This window comes from Corapipo altera, unplaced genomic scaffold, assembly GCF_003945725.1.
Source record: "Corapipo altera isolate COAL_440 unplaced genomic scaffold, ASM394572v1 77b, whole genome shotgun sequence".
Lineage (NCBI taxonomy): Eukaryota > Metazoa > Chordata > Aves > Passeriformes > Pipridae > Corapipo > Corapipo altera.
In genome coordinates, this window is record NW_020884933.1 from 4,288,400 (window position 1) to 4,308,148 (window position 19,749).

The window sequence follows — 19,749 nt, forward strand, 5'->3', positions numbered from 1 at the left end:
CCTAAGCATTGCCAGAGCCCACAGAAGTTGCTATTTTGGGTGTTTATCATTTTGAGGGGATCCTGGGAAAGGCTGCACTTGCTCTGGATATACTGGTCCTGCCAAGGCTGTTGGGGGAGAGGATTTGGACACGGGGCAGGAGAGCTCTGGGTATGTGGGGTGCCAGGACTGAGTGATGCCTGTGCCCACAGGTCAGTGTCCCCCTGGCCAGCACTCAGCTGATGGCTTCAAGCCCTGCCAGCTGTGTCCCCGTGGGTCCTACCAGCCCGAAGTGGGACGGGCGCTCTGCTTCCCTTGTGGTGGGGGGCTGACCACCCGCCACGAGGGAGCCCTCTCCTTCCAGGACTGCGACACCAAAGGTAGGTCAGAGCTGGTCCCTGGGGAGGGGGCAGCCAGTGGGGTTGTGCTGGCAGCTGAAACAGTCCCCTTTGCTCTCTTGACCCCACAGTCCAGTGCTCCCCAGGGCACTACTACAACACAAGTGTCCACCGCTGCATCCGCTGCGCCGTGGGCACCTACCAGCCCGATTTCCGGCAGAATTACTGCATCGCCTGTCCCGGCAACACCACCACCGACTTCGACGGCTCCACCTCTGTGTCCCAGTGCAAAAGTAGGCGAGCTAGGGTGCGATGGGGGGGCAGATAGGCGTGCGGTTCTTCCTCAAAAGTATTTTAAAATCCTGTAAAATAGAGTTTTGAGTCATTTCAGTGCTTTATGCATGCGGGCAGGCATGGGGGGATGCATGGAGCAGTGCTAATGGAACACGCCCCCTCACCCAGTAAACCACCCACAGGGGAACACTCCACCCCCAGTGCCCATGGCACTGATTCCCAGTGGAACTGGCTCTCCCCATGCCTTGCAGACCGGCAGTGTGGAGGGGAGCTGGGTGAGTACACGGGCTACATCGAGTCGCCAAACTACCCGGGGAATTACCCTGCCAACGTCGAGTGCACCTGGAACATCAACCCGCCACCCAAGCGCAAGATCCTCATCGTGGTGCCAGAGATCTTCCTCCCCTCTGAGGACGAGTGTGGCGACGTCCTGGTCATGCGGAAAAACTGTAGGTAACCGAGCAGGCCACGGTGCTCACAGGAGGAGCTGAGGGAGGAAAAGTTCAGGGTTTGGCACGGCTGTCTTGTGCAAAGGGAGAAAGCCACATCCCCGGCCAGCAGGAGGAGAATTTTGGGAATTGAGTGGGGAGATCAGCATCACCCTACTGGCCTGGTGTCTTGCTGGATCAGGGGGATGTTGATGGGCTGGGCTGCACATCTGAGTCTCAGCATTACTTTTTGTGGGTAAAAAGCCCCATTTGGAGATTTCCAGAGCAAGGAAGAAATAACAACATCCCTGGTATGTAACATGAGGGTTAGGGGGGCTCAGCCTTGCCGAACATGGACAATCCCCATCCCTGGTGCTGCCCTTCACCCTGAGCCTTTTACCCCAGTAAGGCTGGGGGTAGGTCCGCTGATGGGCAACCGGCATCCCGTGTCCCCTTGCCATTCCCTGCAGCCTCCCCATCCTCTATCACCACCTATGAGACGTGCCAGACCTATGAGAGGCCCATTGCCTTCACCGCCCGCTCACGGAAACTGTGGATCAACTTCAAAACCAGTGAAGCCAACAGCGCCCGGGGCTTCCAGATCCCCTATGTCACCTATGACGGTGAGCACAGGGCACAGGAAGACACTATTCTGGCAGGCCGATGCCACCCTGCCCGGCTTGGGACCCAGGTCACCCCCAATTGACATCTTCTGTGTGTTTTGGGGGGAGTGGACTCAGGGATGGGGACCAGATGCTTGGACACAAGTGGCAGCGCGTGCCCTGACTGTGTTTTTCGGCTGGGTGTTGCAGAGGACTATGAGCAGCTGGTGGAGGACATTGTGCGGGATGGCAGACTCTACGCCTCTGAAAACCACCAGGAGATCCTCAAGGTGAGCGTGTGCCCCCATGTCCATGCTACCCAGGGCTGCAGGGGATGCAGGAACATCCTTCCCTTCAGGGGTGCCTCATGCTCTCCCTGCACTCAGGGGTTCAGTTCGGAGCCGCTGCAGGGGAGCACAAGGCAGGGTGGTGAACCTCCCTCTGGCTCGGTTTCCCTGCAGGACAAGAAGCTCATCAAAGCTTTCTTTGACGTGCTGGCACACCCCCAGAACTACTTCAAGTACACCGAGAAGCACAAGGAGATGCTGCCCCGCTCCTTCATCAAACTCCTCCGCTCCAAAGTCTCCAGCTTCCTTCGGCCTTACAAATAGCCCCCCGCGCCCCCGCCGTCCCAGGCCGCCCCGCAGCCAAGGAAACCCTCTTCTCCCTTCCTTCTTTCCGATTTTTCCTTCCTCCACCCGGCTCTGGCAGGATCACCACCGCTCATCCCGCAGACATCTCCCCACGATTTCCCCGCCGCTCCCTGCAGAGCAGTGCTCCCAGCCTTGGGGATGCTCTGGCCTCATCCAGCTGGGGACGAAGCCGCTCCCTTTTTTCAAAGCAGCTTCTTCGTTTTAGGAAACTGAAGTACTGGTCCTTTCACTGTCCTCTGTCCTGCCTTTGGTTTCCTTTTCGCCAGGTCTGTCCATGTTCCCTGGTGCCACCGGCAGCCCAGGACACTGAGGGGGTCACTGTCCTTCCAGCCCTTGGGGCTGGTGCTGGCTGCAGCCCCACAGAGCCCTTCGCAGAGGAGTGCAGGGGGTGAAGCCGTGTTCACCACAGCGCTGGGCCGTGGGCATCGGTGCTGCTTTGCAGAGGTTGGGGGAAAGACCATTGACAAAGCCGACTTGATTAAAAAGGAAACGTAAAGGAGAGATGGCAAAGCCCACCAGCATGGCAGTGTGGTGGCTCCGTGGCCATCCCGCTGGAGAGCCGGGCTGGCACTCAGAGGGAAGTGCAGCCAAGCCACATTCCCAGAGAACAATGTCTGGCTGCACAGGAGAAAACAGGGAGCAAAGGAGAAGGACTTTCAGCTGGGTTCGATTTTTTTTTTCCCCCAACTCCAGACACTTGTGCCAAGAAACCAGACTTTGTTACAAGCTCGGCCAAAGAGTAACTCAGAAAAGCAAGCTTTGAGAAGAGCAGGAGTCAATGTTTGTGCACTAGGATATACTCCTTTCTACCTTTCTCATATGTATTAAGTGCAATCATTTGAGTCTTCTTTTTATTATTTAGAGGGAAGTTGTGGTTTTTTTTTTTCTACTAGAAATGACAATATTTATACCTGCCTGAGAAATGAGAATGTGCATTTGCAAGAAAACAAAAACCACCCACCTAGAGCAAGCCTGGCCCTGGGCTGCACTTACCGGCACGATGACGTCTTCAGGCCTTTTCTGCCACATTTGTCCCCAGTAAAGGCCCCTGTTCTGGGGGGAGATGGTGCCTCTCCTGCTCAGGACAATGGGGTGAGTTTTTGCAGGGAGTTTGAGGCATCTTGATCCGTCCACAGGGGGTGGAGCAGCTGAGCTGGCCGTGCCCTTTCAGGCTCATCTGCCACGGTTTGGGTGCTGTTCAAGCCTCATTGCGAGGGGGATCAGAACTTGGCCCATCATCTGCTTGTTGCAAACTGATCTGCTTTCCCGCAGGGGCTCACGGATGAGCCAAGACCATGGAAGATGGAGTGGCAGCTCCTAAGGTCAGGTCTGGGGCACGCTGGGAGGAGAGGGGAGCTGCGCCTCCACTCAGCCCCTAAATTTTTCCCCCAGGTACGGAGAGATCTGGAGGCAGAGCCACCCTCCCGCCTCTGGGCAGCCTTTGTGCTTCCAAGTTTCTCTTCCAAGGTGCTTTTGGCTCCGTCCTTCTGCACAGTGCTCGTCCCACAGGGATGCTGTGGAAGCCCCTCCCCAGGGAATGGGGTGCAGATCCTGGGAAAGACCCATCCTGCCACCTGCTGTTTTACTGCCACCTGCCTGCCCCCTGCTTTGCAGACTTGGTTCGGGGCAAGGGCCGGGTGGACACCACTGGTGGGTTTGATCCCCAGCATGCAGACAGACAGGACCTCCAGGGACAGGTGACTGCTGCCACCAGTCATCCCTCCTCGTCCTTCCCCAGCCTCCCTCCCTTTCCAGTCCTGCCACCAGCTCTCAGCTATCATCTCCCTGTGCCTTCATCCTCTCAAAAACCTGGAGTTGTCAGAACTAAACATGGTCAACTTGCCTACAGCTCTGCCAGAGGCAGGTCCCCTCCCACCCTTGTACCCACCTGTCCCTCCCCATCCCTTTGCCCACACCTGGGCCCATGGGCCCAGCCCTGCTTTTAACAAACCAATTATTTATTGCTCTGCACATCCCACTGGGATGTCTTTCCTGAATCCAGGAGGCAGCTGCTCATCCCTGTTTTCCCTCCTTGATCCACACTGCTCCAGCACTCCAAGAGCCTCTCCCAGGCTCCGTGAGGGGCTGCCAGCAGGGTGAGCACTGGCACAGGGGCTGAGGTTTGAGGTTTGTCCCCAAGATGTGTCAGTTGGAAAAGTCTGTCCTGATTCATCCCAGCTGTGGATTTTCCCCTCCTGCCGCCGGCTCCCAGCCTGTTTGGAAGCTCCCCATCTGTGGGCCGTGCTGTTTACCACTTGGTTGCTGTCTGAAAGCAGCTGCTTTGATGCACAAAAGCTGCTGCAGGGATCTGGAGGGGCTTTGTGGCTGTGCAGGGCAGTGACCCTTGAGAGAGTCCTTCAGAAGAAAAAAAACCAGCAAAAATACAAGTCTGGGAATAACCAACCCCACTGTGGTGCCCCAGTCCACAGCAGTCCAGCAAAGAGTTCATTAACTCTGGGTGATCTAACATGGGCTCACTGTCCCTCTGACCCTGCAGGGCACCAGGGCCTCAGTGTCCCAGTTGTCACCCTTGTCACAACCACCACCTCTGCTCCCCTAAAGCAGCTCTGGAAGCATGAGGTGGGCAACAAATCCTCCTGTAATGGCACCTCCTCTGCCACCTTTCACCAAATAGCTCAAAAAACCCCAAAAAAGTCCACAAGGCCCCCAGAGCACCTCCTCCAGTGTAGCTCAGCCCCACTCCCCCATCCACCCCCAGCTCAGAAAGGGTTTCAAAGGCTGAAACCCACACCAGCCACCTCGGGGATGAACTGAATGTTTCAACACGGTGAACAGAAATGAGGGTTTTTGGAGTTGTTTTTTTTTTCCATGTTGGAGTATTTATATCTGGCTTTTGCAGCAGGCCAGGACTTGCCATCGCCAGCAAAAATGATTATTAAAATGATGAGCAAGATGTAGTTCATGAAGTTATTTGCACTTGATTAAAAGAAAAATGTATTTGAACTTTGTAAAAAGAAATGTTTGCATTTTGTATTGTCTTTTTTTAATTATTAAATGGAATTTCTTGGTGTCATGTTGATCTTTCAAAAAACTGGCTCGGATGCTTATTTGAAAGGTTTCTAACAGCAGGATCCAGAGCTATTTTCATTGTTCGGTTTCCTCAGATGCTGACAAGCTTTTCCAGGGCCCAGGGTATTTTTTTTCCCTGTTCAGACTTCCCTAAGCTCACTAGTCCCAGCACGATGTATTTATTTATGCACACTAATTAGATGCAACAAATCTGATTTTTAGCCCAGAATAAGGAGTTGGACATAGGCTGGCTCAGAGGGAAGAGGGGATGGAACACACTCTGTACCCTTGGCCCCAACCCCGTTGCTGGGCTGCAGCTCCATCCCTGGGCAGCTGGACGATGCCCATCAAGTCCTCACATGCTGCACCTTGGGCAGAATCCCCCCACCCGAGGCTGGAGCACCAAAAGCCTTCAAAAGCTGGTGCCCCCCTCAGATTAAGGCTGGGCTCTGAAGCAGGATGGCTGCAGGTGAGCACTGCAGGCAAAGGTCTGTTTTGTGGGCACAGTTTAACTGCTGAAACTCTACCTGCCCCTGGGACACCTCTGCTCTGATCAGTCTGGGGCAAGTGAAGCCGTTCCCCCCTCCCTGCTCTGAACACAGAGGCCCCTTCCCTCAAAAGCTCCACATACCACTTGGAATTCACATCCCTATCAACTTAATGCAGCATCTAAGACCTGGCTCACCACAGCTCATTGGCAAACCCACCCCAAGGAGCTCTGGAGTAACAGAACCACACATGGCCGTGGGTGCCCACAGAGTTTATTGCTGCCCCCTCAGTAGAGGCGCTGGGGCTTCCCCATGGTGCTCTTGATGTACAGAGCTCGCACGTTCTGCCAGTTCTTCTTCAGCAGGGACACCAGGAAGTTGATGGCCAGGTGGATGTTGTAGACAAGTTCATCCTCTGTCATCTTCACGTGACCGACAGCCACAGCCAGACAGAGCACCTGGGGACATACACCAGGAACAGGTTTCACGGGCAGAGCAAAGGTGCCGACCTGAACTCATCGATGTGCTGGATGTCCCATGGTCTGTCAGCTGGACACAGCTTTCCCAGCCCACCCATGGGGTTTTCCAGTGCCTGCTGCACCTGGCCTGTGGCTCCCTGTGCCTGTAGCCCCTGGATGCCACCTCTAACACACACAGAGCTGACTGGGAGAAGGTGGGAACATCACTGCCTCCCAGAGACAGCAATACTGGGAAGGACACGCGACACACTGTGCAGAGCCAGCACTGGAGCAGACCCCAAGGTTAATAACCCTGTTCCCACACCCCCTCTGCCAACAGCTGACCTGGGGACCTGCCATTGGCCCCTAACTCCACTGCCAGGCCCTGCATCAGCTTCACTTTCTGTTTTGGGCACCAGCCACCAGCTCTCTCCTCCTGCACAACAGAGGCCGAGCCTCCACCCGCCTGCCCAGCCTCCCCGAGCAGCCTGGAACTCAACACTCCCTGCAGGCTGGAGACAGGATTTATGAGCAAGCCATCAGGCCAAGTGTTGGGACATCATAAGCTGAGCTACTTCAAATGCTCAAGCAGATCCCCAGAGAGCTGCTCCCAAGTTCACTTGCAGAGTCAAGTCCCAGAATCGCCCTGGCAAAGCTCTGCTTGTGTTCAGCCCCCAGGGACGTGCCCAGCCAGGGCCAACCCTATGAGTCACCCGTGTGCTAGAAGTGTTAACTGCACTGGATTGTGCTCAGCACTGAAATATCAAATCATCTCATGATCACTTGCTTCCAGATCTGCCAATGACAGAAAAATTATTCCTCCTTTCTAACTGGCAGCAGAGGTCTCCCTTTGCTGGAGGAAACACTCGAGGGCCACCTACAGTCCATCCCAGATATAGCAGAGACACAGAAGTGCCTTGGAGAGGAAAAGCCCTGCTTTACCTTCTTCATCTGGAACTTAATGGTCGATTTGACCTCATCAACCTTAGCCACCAGGTTCTCGTTGTGGGTAAGCAGAGAAGGGAATTTCCCAGCTTTGTTCAGGCCTGGGCCCAGGATTCGAGGAATCTGCTTGATCAAGGACTCAGAAGCCAGGAAGGCATCGTACTTCTTAGCTGCAAGGAGAGAACCAGAGAGGTGAGGACAGACTCTGCTCCCACACTGAGCTCCCAGTGAGCGGCTCAGCCAAGCCTGCACAGGTCCACTTCCCCCAACAGACATTCCCATAGTCCCACCTGGACAGGGGCTGGTTTTACCAACAATCTATCAGGAATGACTGTCACAGCAACCAGACTCCAGCCCCACCCCTGACACAGACTCCGAACAGCACACAGCTCATTCCCTGAAGGAACTGTCCTTTGCTGAGCCCCAGGTGACACTGAACTCTGAGCTCTGTCAGGAGCCTCCTGCCACAGCCTGTGCACACCAGGATGGACGACCCATCTCCGAGAGGCTTAGCCAACAGCCACAGTATCCCATGTCACTTCCTAACTGCACATGGTTCCGTGGCTGATCATGGATTGAGTGTCAAGTTCTTGTCCGCCTCAGGAACGTACCAAAGTGATTCTAGAGTTCTCAGGGAAGGAAGGATTTTCTCTCCAAGAGAAGAGACAAATTTTATTCTGTTCATGTAAGACCTGCAGGACTAAATCCCACTCTTGCCTCCAGCATTTCTCTGCTTTTGCTGCACTCCAGGTCCTTGACCAGAAAATCAAGGAACACAGCAAAGGGTGAAACTCTGTGACAGGCATGTTTCCCTATGTCCCTTCCTTCCTTCTGCAGGACAACCAGCCCCACTCCTGCCGCACTGACCTGACAGACCTGCACTGCCAACAGCTTGGGGGCTTTTCTGGGCAGACTTTGGTACTCTGTTCAGCTTTCTATCCCTGGAGCTAACCATGACATGGAAATCTGAGATGAGAGAAAGCCTCCTGCTTACCCAGACCCCTCCAAAGTTGGCCAAGGTACTCAGAGCCTGACCCACACTCACCCAACTTCTTCACCAGCTTCTTGTTCTTATTGAGCTTCTTCAGAGCTTCTATGTCCATGTGCGGGATGTCAACCGCTTTGGCCTCATCGCAGTGCTGCTGGTCCCCCAACAGACAGACCGAGAACTTGGGCCGTGGCGTCGACTTCAGCCTGGGGATGGAAGGTCCGAGTCAGTGCCTTACCAGCACCGCTGCCGTGTCCCTGGAGCCAGCACGGAGACACCTTACCACAGCACGGGGCGTCCTGCACCGCCGCTCACCTGCCATCACAGCAGGCCGGTGGGGACAGCCCGGGGGGCTCCCACACCTCCCCTCATGTTTTAAGACCCAGGGTGAGGGTCCGTCCAGCCGCTCCCGCTGGGCCGGGGCGCTCTGGACTCCCCAAGCGGTTCGGCGCCGCGGCGGCCCCGGGCAGGGCCGGGCAGCGCCGAAGTCTGGGTGGGAGCGAGAGGATGGCGAACCTGACGGTGCCGGAGAACCGCTTGTCCTTCTGGGGGTCGTAGTTCTTAAGGCTGATCTGCAGCTCCACGGTCTCCACGAACCTGCGAGAGGCAGCGGGTGAGGCCCGGCCGGGTGCGGGGAGGCCGAGCGCCACACGCCCGGTCCCGCCGCGTCTGGGGCTCTTACTTGCGCTTTTTGGCGCGGCTGCCGTGCAGCACCTCCTTCACCGCTTCGTACAGGGTGTCCCGGGACACTTTGCTGCTGCGGGGGGAAACAGCAGCGCGGGCTCAGAGCAGGCCCCGCCCGAGGCGCGGCCCCGAACCCGCCCCGGCCCCCGCGCTCTCCCTCCGCCATCGACCCCACTGCCTGCGCCCCAGTGGCCGCCCGGGCAGCCCCATGGACGGGGCGGACGGGGCGGATGGCGGCGGATGCAGCGCCAGGACTGACCCACCTCATGGCGGCGGCTCCTCGGACCGAAAAGGCGGGACAACCCCCGGAGCGGTATAAATACGGGCGAGATCTCGCGAGACTTGGCCACGCGGCGCCATGGAGGGAGCGGCGGCAGCGCGGGGCCACCGTGTTGGGAGCGGTGGAGGGCACCGCCCTGCCCTGCCCGCATCTCCTTCCCTGTCAAACGAACAACCAAGGTCTCTTTGCCTCCTGTCGCGGACCACCAGGACAGGGGCTCGTCCATCGCTTCACAGTGCATCCTAGGAGCCTCTGGCTCCCCTGAGCAGCTGCCGGGAAGAAGACGGGGTGCGCCCGCTGCGTGAGGAGCGAGCTGGACGGGCTCCCCGCGGGCGGCAGTGCTGTAGAACACTGGCATTAGGCAGGTCCCGCTGGCGGCCCGCGCAGCCCCCGGCCGGGAAGGGCAAGCGGCGCCTCGCGGCTTCAGTGTTGGCACCGCGCATGCCCGCATTGGCCGCCCCGCGGCGCGCTCCCCGAGCCGGCCCGGCCCGCCCCGGAACCTGTATTGCGGACGCTGTGCGGGTGCGGGCCCGGCCGCGGTGCATGTCGGGCCGGCGGCGGACCCGGGCCCGGCGGGTGCTCAGGTCGGTGCAGGGGGGCGATGGCGGCCGGGCCTTGGGGCTGCCCCAGCCCCCGGCACCTCGCGGGGAGAGCCCCTCCTGTCCCCCGCCACCCCCGGGCCCGCCGGCCGCTCCCCTCGGGCCCTGCCCTCCCCCGGTGCCGTCGCACCGCAGCTAGTACCGGGGGCTCAGCAGTGCGGGGCCGCCGCAGCCCAGGGGGAACGAACCTCGGCAGGACCCGCTGCAGCCGCAGAGGAGCCTCAGCCGGGTGCGGGGTGAGGCGTAGTGACGGGGCTCAAAGCCGGGCTCACCTCGGGCTGCGGCCGGGACAGACCGGGCGGTCCGACTTGTTCCTGCAAATCAGACGATTAAGTATTTGGCTATCTCAGAGATGGCTCAGGAAGAACCCACTGTAGCTGCTTTGAAAGATGATCTGTCAGCAGAGAGCCTCTTTAGCAAAATATTCTTGTAGGGGCGTGGTGGTTTTAACATAATGTGCTTAGAGCCTGAAATTCTGTTTCTCAAAAGGCTGGGAATTAGTCAGGAAAGGAAGGAGAGGAGGATGCTTCCAGGGATAAAGCTCATCATCCTGCCCCTGTCTCTTGCAGTACAGGACATGCTCAGCCTGTAGGTTCAGACCTTATAGTACTTGGAAACCCTCCCTGCAGATCATTTGGAAGATGGGAAGGGCTTGAATGTGGCATTTGCACTGTCTCAAAGAAGAGTCTGTCAGTTCACTGGTGTGATTTTATATTTGTCTTTGGAACAGATTGTTAGCCCTGCCTGCCATTGGTGGGGGAAGGATGCAGCATTGTCCATCTTAATCCTTTATAACCTCAAAAGTAGTTTGAGGCCATTCAAGTCTTTCCTGGTGTGCAAAAGTGAGTGTACATCTGAGGAGAGAAAATAAAATGGAATTGTTCTTTTTACTTAAGGCTTGCAGCAAAAAGGACGGCTCAGTGTCCCCCAGGCCCCTGGCTCTGGGCCCAGTGCTCCCGGCGGGATGGAGAGTCTGGGGCTGCCAGCAATGACCCTCAGGGACGGCACCACAGCCTACCTGCAGCAGGCTGCCAGAGGTAACGGAGCCTCGGGCTGCCAGGGCTCAAAGTTTTTCTGGGGCTGAAATGAAAGACTTGCCGAAAGTGCCCTCACGGCGCATGAGCTGCCACACGTGTGTGGCCGCGTCACACGAGCAGCACAGGTGATTCTCTGTTGGATTTGAACAGAAGTCTGATATAAAATAAAACAGAAGTCAAATGTGCCTCTGGTGTGGAAATGAAGCTGTGGAGATGAGAGAGCTGTTGCTGTAGACAATAAAGGTGCTGTTCAGACCAGATGAGCCTTGTTCTCTCTGGGATCACTGGGGGAAGCAGAGCTGATGCTGTGGCTTGGAGGGCTCTGTTCCACCAAAACTTGCCTTGGGCTGAGCAGGTTTTCCCTCACTGGTGTGCACAGGGATTGGTTCACAACAGTGCTTTTCTCACTCAGAGGTGCCGATTTCAACACTTTTCCTTGCTTTGATGTGTGTGAGGTGCCCCTTCCTCCACCACCCACTGCTCCCAGAACAGGAGCACGCTGTTTCCCAGCCTGCAGAACAGGATGGATGAGCTGTGTGGCTCCATGTCCTGGGGGTTGCTCTCTTGCTTTCTTTTCTGTGAAAACTCACTGGAAGTTTATTTATATTCCACATGTGTAGAGTTGGACTGTCTTGGAACCACTGGGTTGTGTGACCCCCCCCCCCAACTTTGTGCTCCAGGTGAAACCAACCTGGATTTTACCTATTCAAGTGGGATGGAGCAATGTCCTCTCTGCATCAAATCTTTGGGCAACTCAGTCATTATTACAGGATTGCACAGAGTCAGGCTTTGTAAGATTTCAGTCTTCAGAACCCAACCCTGGCAGCATGTTAGGCCCCTTTAGGTACTGTAATTTTTTTCCAAGAGTTGATCCTCTGCCAGAGTAGAAAAAAAGAAATCTCCAGGCACTTGCTGATGCCACTCAGAGCTTGCAGTTGATTTTTTTTCTCCAGCACAAGTGTAATTGCTTTCTGCTAGATTCCAAATGCTCAGCACACAATGTTCTTTCTGCTCCTTGGCACAAACTGCTGGGAGGGGCAAGTGATGCCTAAGGGTCTTTGTTGTGTGTCCTCCTCTCTAGGAAAGGGCAGTTCTGGCATTTCTGGGAAGTGAAATGCCAGCAATCCGAGGGAAAGCTGGTCCCTAACAGCCTAGAAGTGACAGTTTCTCCCTTCTGTGGGACTGGTTTCCTTGGGAAGCACGTGGGGCAGAGGGACTGGGCTCGGCAGCGCTGATGGGATGTTATAACTGTTTCAGGTGAAAAGCTGATTGAAGGACAAGTCATTGAACTTGAAGATGGGACCACAGCTTATATCCATCAGGTGACAATTCAGAAAGGTGAGAACAATACATTCCCCTCTTTCTCTTTGGAAGGACACCGTAGATGTGGCTGCAGCTGTCAGTGCTCCAGCGCTCGGGTTCCTGTCAGCTCCAGCTCTCGCAAGTCCAGGGTTTGTGTAGGGCTTTTTTTGCTCGTGGTTTTGAGGCTAAATAAACAAGGGCATAGAATATGTGATTTCCTGCAAAGTTTTCAGCAATCTGTCAAGAAGATCAGTTTGGTGGAGGTGTCGTTTCACCTGTGGGCTCTCCCTCCCCATTGTCAGTCTGACAGACCACAAGCCCAGTGAGCTGTGTGCTGTTCCCACACAGACTTTGTTTCATGTGGGAGCAGTTGGACGAGAATTTCCTCTGAACTATGAGATAATATATTACTTTTGGAATAGGTGTTGGTGAAGGGCAGGTGGGGATTGTTGGAAGCAACACCACCTTGGTCATTGACCCATCGGCCAATGTCACCTCCAAAGTGATATGACATTAATCTGAGAGGTGATAGGAATTCATTTCATGTGGCAGGCAGCAGAGTGGCCCAGACCCAGGCCCCTCCCTGACCATGCTAAGATGCAAAAGGGCAGGTAGAAAGAGCTCAGTTGCTTTGGGCAGTCTTTCTTTACCCTCCCAAGCCTCTTGTGTGCCATCTCCCTCTTCTAATCTCAAAAGGTTGCTTGAAACCCACTTTTTATGCCTTTCCCCCCTTCATCCTCTTCACTGCCTCGACACGCAGTGAGAAGGGTTTTCCTTCTCATCCCTTCTTCCTCTGCCATGGGATGTTTGTGTTCTTTCACACACCCCTGTGCCAGAACCATCCTTCTTGTCTGGGATATAATCTGGCATTTTGAAACTGGGAAGGCACTGCACTAATGCTTTGAGCTAAGAAAGTGGCGAATCTGTGCATGAAGCCTTGAAAAATCTCATAATTCACATCAGAAGGGTTCAAATGGTGTCTTAAAACCTACAGTTGTGGTTGCCTTCCAGGGCAAGCAGGAGCCCTGTGTCCTCTCCTGGGAGCCTTAATGCTGTAGGGTTCAGGAACTGCCACAGTATTCTCTCCATCCTTAGTCCTCCAGGAAAGTGTGTGGATGTTTCACTTCTCTTTTAGAGTCTGTGGCTTTGGAAGACGGTCAGCCAGTGGTGCTGGAAGATGGCAGCATGGCCTACATACACAGCACAGCTAAAGGTAAAGTGCTCCCTGCTCTTCACTTGGCAGCTGGAGCAGAAGCTGCTATAGTGTCCTAGATTTCCAGGGCTGTGGGTGACTGGGGAGGTGGAGCACTCTTCTGCCTCGCACTCAGCAGCTCTTTACATTCGATGTAATTGGTTTCCTCTTCCAGACAGTTACGATCCTGGCACCTTCCAGGCCATCCAGGTGCGGGACGGCTCCACTGCCTACGTCCACCGTCCTGTCATCGTAGCAGCTGGCAGCACCATCCTGGAAGTGCAGACAGGAACTGGGCTCGAGGAGTTAGCTGGGGAGGAGGAAGATGATGCCTTTGGTGTGGAGACCATGAATGCATTACAGCAGTACAGCAGTAAGGTGAGGGCACAGCGCTGCTCCCGGGGTCTGCCAGCAGCACCGCGGGTTGGGGGCCACGCTTGGCCCTCCCTTCAGCAGTACTTGTGTATATCTGTCTTTCAGCAGTGCCAGCTGTGAGAGAAGCAGCTGGACAGGGCTCCAGGGCAAGTGCCACCACTGATGGGTGGCTGGCAGTTAGGGGCCCAGAATGGGGCCATTTGGTCTCATGGAGTGCTGGGCCTGCCACCCTTAACATGCTACAGGCTTGGATTTGGAAGAGAGGAGAGCTGCTGTGATACAGCCTTTGGCATGTCAGCAGTGGCTAAACTATGGCCACTGTCCCCATGGTGACAAAGACCTCAAAAAAACAAAACAGCTTTCGATCCTGATGCGTTGTCACTGCAGTGTCCCACCTGAACATCCTGGGTGCTGCCGTTTTCTCCCATCTGCAGAGCGTTGTGGAGAGGGGGCTGCTGCCAGCAGTGTGCTGGCAATGCTCAGCTGGGCACAGACCTTCTTGCCATGGCAGGCCCAGTCCCAGCTCTCTGCAGAAGGGCAGGGTGGCACTGGCTGTCATTGTCTTCCTGCTTGGGTTGCTCTCGTGCTCCACACTGCACAGGGAGGCACAAAGAGTGCTATGCTTCTTCACCCACAGGGGTCTGACAAGGAAGAGGAGGGAGTGACAGACACCTGCCGTGTGAACCGTATGGACTCCAGCAACGTCCCTTCTCAGGTCTGAATTTTTCAGTGACTGGAACTAGGCCGAACTCCTCTTTGCCAGCGAATAATTAAAAAAGCGTTGGTGGCTTCTCTGCCGAGTTAGCAAATAGTAAGTGCACACTTCACAAATGAGCTGAGCAAAGCCCAGAGAGGGAGTTAGGTGTCTGAGAACCCCCAGTGAGCTGGGAGGTGGGAGTGGGAAATGCAGGTTTGTGGAGCCCTGTCACCTGGGCTGCACCATGTGGGTACAAGCTTGTTTGTAGGAACATGTTTTTGGAGGATAACTGCAGGAGTGCATATGTATGGCAAGGAGGGAAATATTTGTGTGGGCTTGGTGAAGCCTGCTGTGGTGGCTTGCTGATTAGTTCCTGTACTTGTCTTGGCAGGATTTGCAGGAGGAGGAGGTGCACAGCCATGGGAAGGGGCAGCAGGTCAGCAGCAGAGCTTTCCCCTGTGGGTACAAAGGCTGTGGCCGCCTCTACACCACTGCCCACCACCGCAAGGTAAAGCAGGTGACATGGCAATGTGCAGGCCAGACCTATCCCAGGTTACAGTGCCAGGGTTCTGCATTCTGTGCAGCTGTTTTCCTTCCTCCTTGCCTTGGTCCTCATTTTAATGACCCGTTCTTCCTTTTCCAGGTACATGAACGTGCTCACACAGGTGACCGGCCATATACATGTGACTTCCCAAGTTGTGGGAAAGCATTTGCTACAGGTAACAGCTTCTCTTTTGAGAAGATTTTGCTTTCTGTCCAACCCAAAATGCTGTTGAACCTCAGCCCTGGCTCTGGTCCAGCAGAGCACAATGTCCAGAGCATCTAAAGCCTTCTGTAAGGGAACTACAGCATGGGAGCCTGCAGGACTTGATTGATTGTAGTAAGATAATGGTGGAAGTAGGGTTGAAAGTAGTGTTGGGGGCCATTTGGATATTTTTTCCCCCTTAGCTTTGGAGACACAGGACAGACACTCAAAACATGAACTGGGGGGTGGTACACAGCTTATCGTGGCGTCTCCTTTTTGTTACAAAATTAATTGTGGTTTCTGTCCTGAACAGGGTATGGGCTGAAGAGCCACATGAGAATACACACTGGTGAGAAACCATACAAGTGTCCAGAAGATATGTGTAGCAAAGCCTTCAGAACCTCTGGGGATCTACAGAAACACATCCGCACACACACAGGTGAGCAGCACAGGGGGAGAACTGCACTGCCAGTGAAAGGCTCTCCAGGGCATTCCAGGTAGCTGCATGGTAGCAGGGCTCATTCACATCACTCTGTCAATGCAGGTGAGCGTCCCTTCAAGTGCCCCTTCGTGGGCTGTGGCCGCTCCTTTACCACCTCCAACATCCGCAAGGTTCACGTCCGGACGCACACGGGCGAGCGGCCGTACACGTGTCCAGAGCCCGGCTGCGGGAGGGGCTTCACCAGCGCCACCAACTACAAGAACCACATGAGAATCCACACAGGTAGGAGGCGGCCAGCTCCTCCCAGCCAGCAGCAGGGAGGTCTGTGGGGCTGCGAGGGGCATTTCCAGGCATTGCAGGAGTAGATCTGGGGGTGGCCAGGGAGTTAAAGCAAATAGTGGGAATTGCTTTGCTGGGTTGATTATTGTTCCACTGGTCCACCTCCAGCTATTTGCTCTGGTGGGGAATCCCTCCCTGGAGCATGAGGAGAGCGAGTGGGTGAAGCTGTGCTCTGTGGCCTCTGCCCTAGGAGAGAAGCCATACCTGTGCACTGTGCCAGGCTGTGGGAAGCGCTTCACGGAGTACTCCAGCCTCTACAAGCACCACGTGGTGCACACGCACTGCAAGCCCTACACCTGCAGCAGTTGTGGGAAGACGTACCGCCAGACCTCCACGCTGGCCATGCACAAGCGCAGCAGCCACGGCGAGCTGGAGGCCACGGAGGACAGTGAGTGGGCCCTCTTTGAGCGGCTGCGGCTGGAGGGTGAGCCCCCACTCCCCCATCACCTGCAGCAGGCTCAGGTCAGGTACAGCAGAGGGGGGAGAGGTGACAGCAAGAGCCTGCAGCTGCTCCCCTCTCAGACCCAGGTCTGTGCCATGGCCTCCTGCCTCCCTGTCAAATCCAGATCTGTGTTTGATGGTCCTTGCTGTAAGTCACAGGTTGGGAGCAGGCCCCTGCCCATTCTATAGTACAGGGAGAGGTAAAGGCCCTTCTTACCAGGCCATCACTGGGTTGGTGTCATCGTGATCTTGTGCTCTTCTGTGCTGGCCCTTGAGGCCACAGGCAGGTCCTGGGGCCCAGCATGTGCTTTCATGTTCTGATAACGCTGCTCTTCCTCTTCCCTGACCCAGTTGCTGCTGCTGACAGAGGCTGCCCCCTGAAGAGCCATCATATTGCTTTCCTGTCGGAGATGGAGAAAGATGAAAAAGATGATGTTGTGCCTACACAGGTCTCACTTATCTCTCAGGATGGAACAGAGCAGGTACAGACACTGACAGCCTCCAGCACATCAGGGACAGCAGTTATTATGTGAAGTGAGATTCTGCCTCTACCCAGCTGCAGTGTTCTCTTCAGGGCCTTTTTTCAGCATAAAACAGACCCTGGGGCTCCATGGGCTCTGCCTGCTCCGAGGGCTCCCTCCTACAGCCTCACTCACTGCTGTAGTCTTGGTTTGAGGGTGTCTCTGATCCAGCAGGGAGGGTGCCTCTCCCTGCTGATGGGGTCTCCAGGTGTTTGCCCAGGCTTGTGTGCAGTGCCTGTCAGTCCTCAGCTCCCAGCAGCTCCCAAGATCTGCTGACATAGGCTGGATTTGGAGATGTTTTGTCATCATTTGTATGCAGCAGTGCTTTTCTTGTGCTTCCCTCCACCAGCTGCCCATGTGCTGAGTGGAAAAAACTCCCTTTTGTGGTACAGGGCAAAGGAAGCAGCTGCCAAAAGTGACTGTTTCCTCTTAGCCTGAGATGCTTCTGCTGCCACAATGCACAAGCTGTCCTGTACAGTCTGGAAGGAAGAGGCTGAGTGGGGAGGGGAGCTGTGGTACGAGCAGGGAGGGCTGGAGACCCAAGCTCTGAGTTCTCTGTCATCAATTCTGTCCATGACCCTGGGCAAAGTCCTTGGAGTTCTCTGTGCCCTGGGTCTTGCAGCGAGACTGTTTCATCCTTGCCCAGGCCTTTGCATTGCTAAACTAGAGAGTTGTCTAAGACTCCCTGAGCATCCGCTGTCATCCCCCAGGTCAGTCTGTCGCAGGAAGAGCTGCGGGCCCTGGGCAGTGCCATCAGTGTGGTGCCATGCCCAAGGGAGAGCTGGCGGGTGACACTCACACCGTGACTGTGGCCAACACTGACGGCACCGAGACACGGGGGGTACAGACAAAACTGGGACCTTTCCTGTTCTCTGCTAGAAAGGAGCTGCATTTTCTTTTAAAACATGATTGTTTTTTATCTGGTTTTCCTAGGTGACCGTAGTCGCTTCTGGGGCAGTCGTGTCAGAGGAATCCGCTGTTGCCCCTCTCCATCATCAGCAGGTGGCATTGCTGGCCACTGCCCACGGCACCCACATCACTGTGCAGGTACCACACGGCTCCTGCCATGCACCCCTTTGCTCCCCAGCCACCTACTGCCCACAGCACTTGTCCTCTTGCCCTGCTGCATTGCTGCTTGCCCAGAGGGCTTGCTTCTTAATTCCCAGATGCCCTGCATACAGAGGACAGCACAGGGACGTGCTCCTGAGATTGCAGAATGCTCTTGTGTAAGCAGCCTTTCTGCATCACAGCCACATCTGCCCCTCTGCTTCACACCTCTGTCACCGCCCCCTTGCCCCTCTGTCCTTCTGGGGGCTGCCCTGAGATGCCTTTCAGGGGTTCAGCACTCACTATCTCTCTCCCTTGCCTTCCCCAGCTGGAAGAGCAGCAGAGCCTGGAGGAAGGCGTCAGCATGGCTGCAGCAGTAATCCACTGTGGACCGGTGATGTCTGACACAGCTGTATCTGAGAAAGGGAGCTGAGGTCGGCAGAGCTGCTGGGGCAGGGGGAGAGGAGCCCTGGCCTGTCATGGGCGGGGGCAGTGGGTGCTGCAGGGGGACACGGGGCAGGGACGGTGTCTGAGCCAGCACCTGCCCCGTGCGGGCTGGGAGGGCTGACACGGCAGTGTGAGGCTGCTGAACTGACCCAGTGCAAAGGGCTCTTCTCTCCAAGGAGGGAGGGCAAAGATACTGGACTGCTGCCTTCTCCTGGAGGCTCTGCTGGAGCTTCTCCTGGGCTCTGAGCAGCAGCCCTGTTTTCAGAGAGGCACTTCCTGCCCTCTACTTCTAGGAATAGTCCAAGAGCTCCCCTTTCTTGTCCACCCCTCCAGCTCAGGGACAAGTGGGCAGCATGTGTATGGAAGCAACAAAGGCCCATCAAAGCAAGCCCAGGCTGTCCTGGGCTCGATGTCGAGGGTGACCAGTTCCTGCCATTGGAGCCAGCGCTCTGACAGCAGTTCTCCCATCTCTTTGTCACACTCCACTCTCAAACAAGCTTCCGTGGCTGACTCCTTGGCTGCAGAGCAGAGCAGCCTGCACTTCTCGAGGGCTGAGCTAGACCTGAATGTAAATGTTGAGTTGAAATAAAAACAAATTAACAATGTTGTTTTTAAAAGCAGCCCCCTTCTCTCTGGTGGAGGCTGGGAGGAGGTGATCGATGTTACTGTTTTGCAGCTGTAGGGATTAAAGAAATTGAGGAGATTTGTGGAATTGACCGACTGTGTCCTGCCAAAGCAGCGACTGTCCCAGAGGAGGGCAGGGAGCAGGGTGAGCTGTACCCTCTGAGCCCCCACCGTGTGGCTTGGGGGGGCTAAAAGGTGTCTCTGAAATCTCAGATCAGGTTTTGGCTCTTCCAGGGACCCCTGCATGCCCAGATTTACGGAACTGTGTCAGTGAACACATCTTACAGGCCCCTGAGCTGGGGAGAGAGGCTTGGGCAGGTGCCCTCAGCCCTTCCACTGCCCCAGGCACTGAGCAGACAGAGCCAGCACGGGAAGCACCACTGAACCATTTTGGCTGGAAAAGACCTTTGAGATCGTTGAGTCCAGCTGTAAACCTGAGCTCAGTGCAGGCTCCCGGCAGTCAGGTGGATTATTTTCTGGACGTCCCCGAGGAGTTTGCAGAGGAACAGGTTTCTGCGGGCACAGAATGGGCACAACCCTGGAGGGTGCAGCACGCTGGGTCTCCCCACACCGGCCCTGATGCGATTGATCGCAAAACAAGGAGAGCTGGAGCCGTTCCAAAGCGCAGCCCGTGCGCCCGCTGCCAGGGGAAGCTCTGCGTCTCAGTCCCGGGAGGGGAAGCTGCTGCTGCTTGAGCCAGGGAGGAGATTTCTCTCCCCAGAGCGCAAATGCCGACGGAGCGTTTGATGTGTGTGCCGAGCCGAGCGCAGGGTC

The 19,749-nt window shown here is 55.8% G+C and overlaps 3 protein-coding genes across 8 annotated transcripts in view; 2 read left to right on the forward strand and 1 right to left on the reverse strand.

Moving 5' to 3' along the window:
* The window catches only part of SCUBE3 (signal peptide, CUB domain and EGF like domain containing 3), a 41,365-nt gene extending 36,593 nt beyond the window's left edge, over nucleotides 1-4,772 (forward strand). For 5 of the 6 annotated variants that reach the window (XM_027659578.1, XM_027659577.1, XM_027659575.1 and 2 more), the window contains 6 exons: nucleotides 192-359; nucleotides 449-610; nucleotides 863-1,060; nucleotides 1,510-1,662; nucleotides 1,852-1,931; nucleotides 2,103-4,772. In XM_027659578.1, coding sequence (XP_027515379.1) covers nucleotides 192-359; nucleotides 449-610; nucleotides 863-1,060; nucleotides 1,510-1,662; nucleotides 1,852-1,931; nucleotides 2,103-2,252 — 911 coding nt within the window. In that variant the 3' untranslated portion in view covers nucleotides 2,253-4,772. Of the gene's footprint in view, nucleotides 1-191; nucleotides 360-448; nucleotides 611-862; nucleotides 1,065-1,509; nucleotides 1,663-1,851; nucleotides 1,932-2,102 lie in introns of those variants that run through there. The other variant, XM_027659581.1, reaches the window with a different exon arrangement.
* Nucleotides 4,773-6,067: 1,295 nt separating this feature from the next.
* Nucleotides 6,068-9,207, reverse strand: RPL10A (ribosomal protein L10a). The gene is made up of 6 exons (XM_027659599.1): nucleotides 9,151-9,207; nucleotides 8,886-8,960; nucleotides 8,720-8,800; nucleotides 8,261-8,409; nucleotides 7,213-7,385; nucleotides 6,068-6,270 (listed from the first exon to the last, which is right to left on the reverse strand). The coding sequence occupies exons 1-6, from the start codon at nucleotides 9,153-9,155 to the stop codon at nucleotides 6,100-6,102; spliced, it is 654 nt and encodes a 217-aa protein (XP_027515400.1). The 5' UTR covers nucleotides 9,156-9,207; the 3' UTR covers nucleotides 6,068-6,099.
* A 491-nt stretch (nucleotides 9,208-9,698) lies between these two features.
* On the forward strand, nucleotides 9,699-19,003 carry ZNF76 (zinc finger protein 76). The gene is given in 16 exon segments (XM_027659583.1): nucleotides 9,699-9,751; nucleotides 10,663-10,803; nucleotides 12,061-12,141; nucleotides 13,241-13,318; nucleotides 13,473-13,675; nucleotides 14,310-14,387; nucleotides 14,761-14,877; nucleotides 15,013-15,088; nucleotides 15,428-15,553; nucleotides 15,659-15,838; nucleotides 16,086-16,319; nucleotides 16,688-16,818; nucleotides 17,568-17,619; nucleotides 17,622-17,698; nucleotides 17,791-17,904; nucleotides 18,233-19,003. Coding segments are annotated over 15 exon segments (1,725 nt in total). The 5' UTR covers nucleotides 9,699-9,751; nucleotides 10,663-10,730; the 3' UTR covers nucleotides 18,338-19,003.
* Nucleotides 19,004-19,749: the final 746 nt, after the last annotated feature.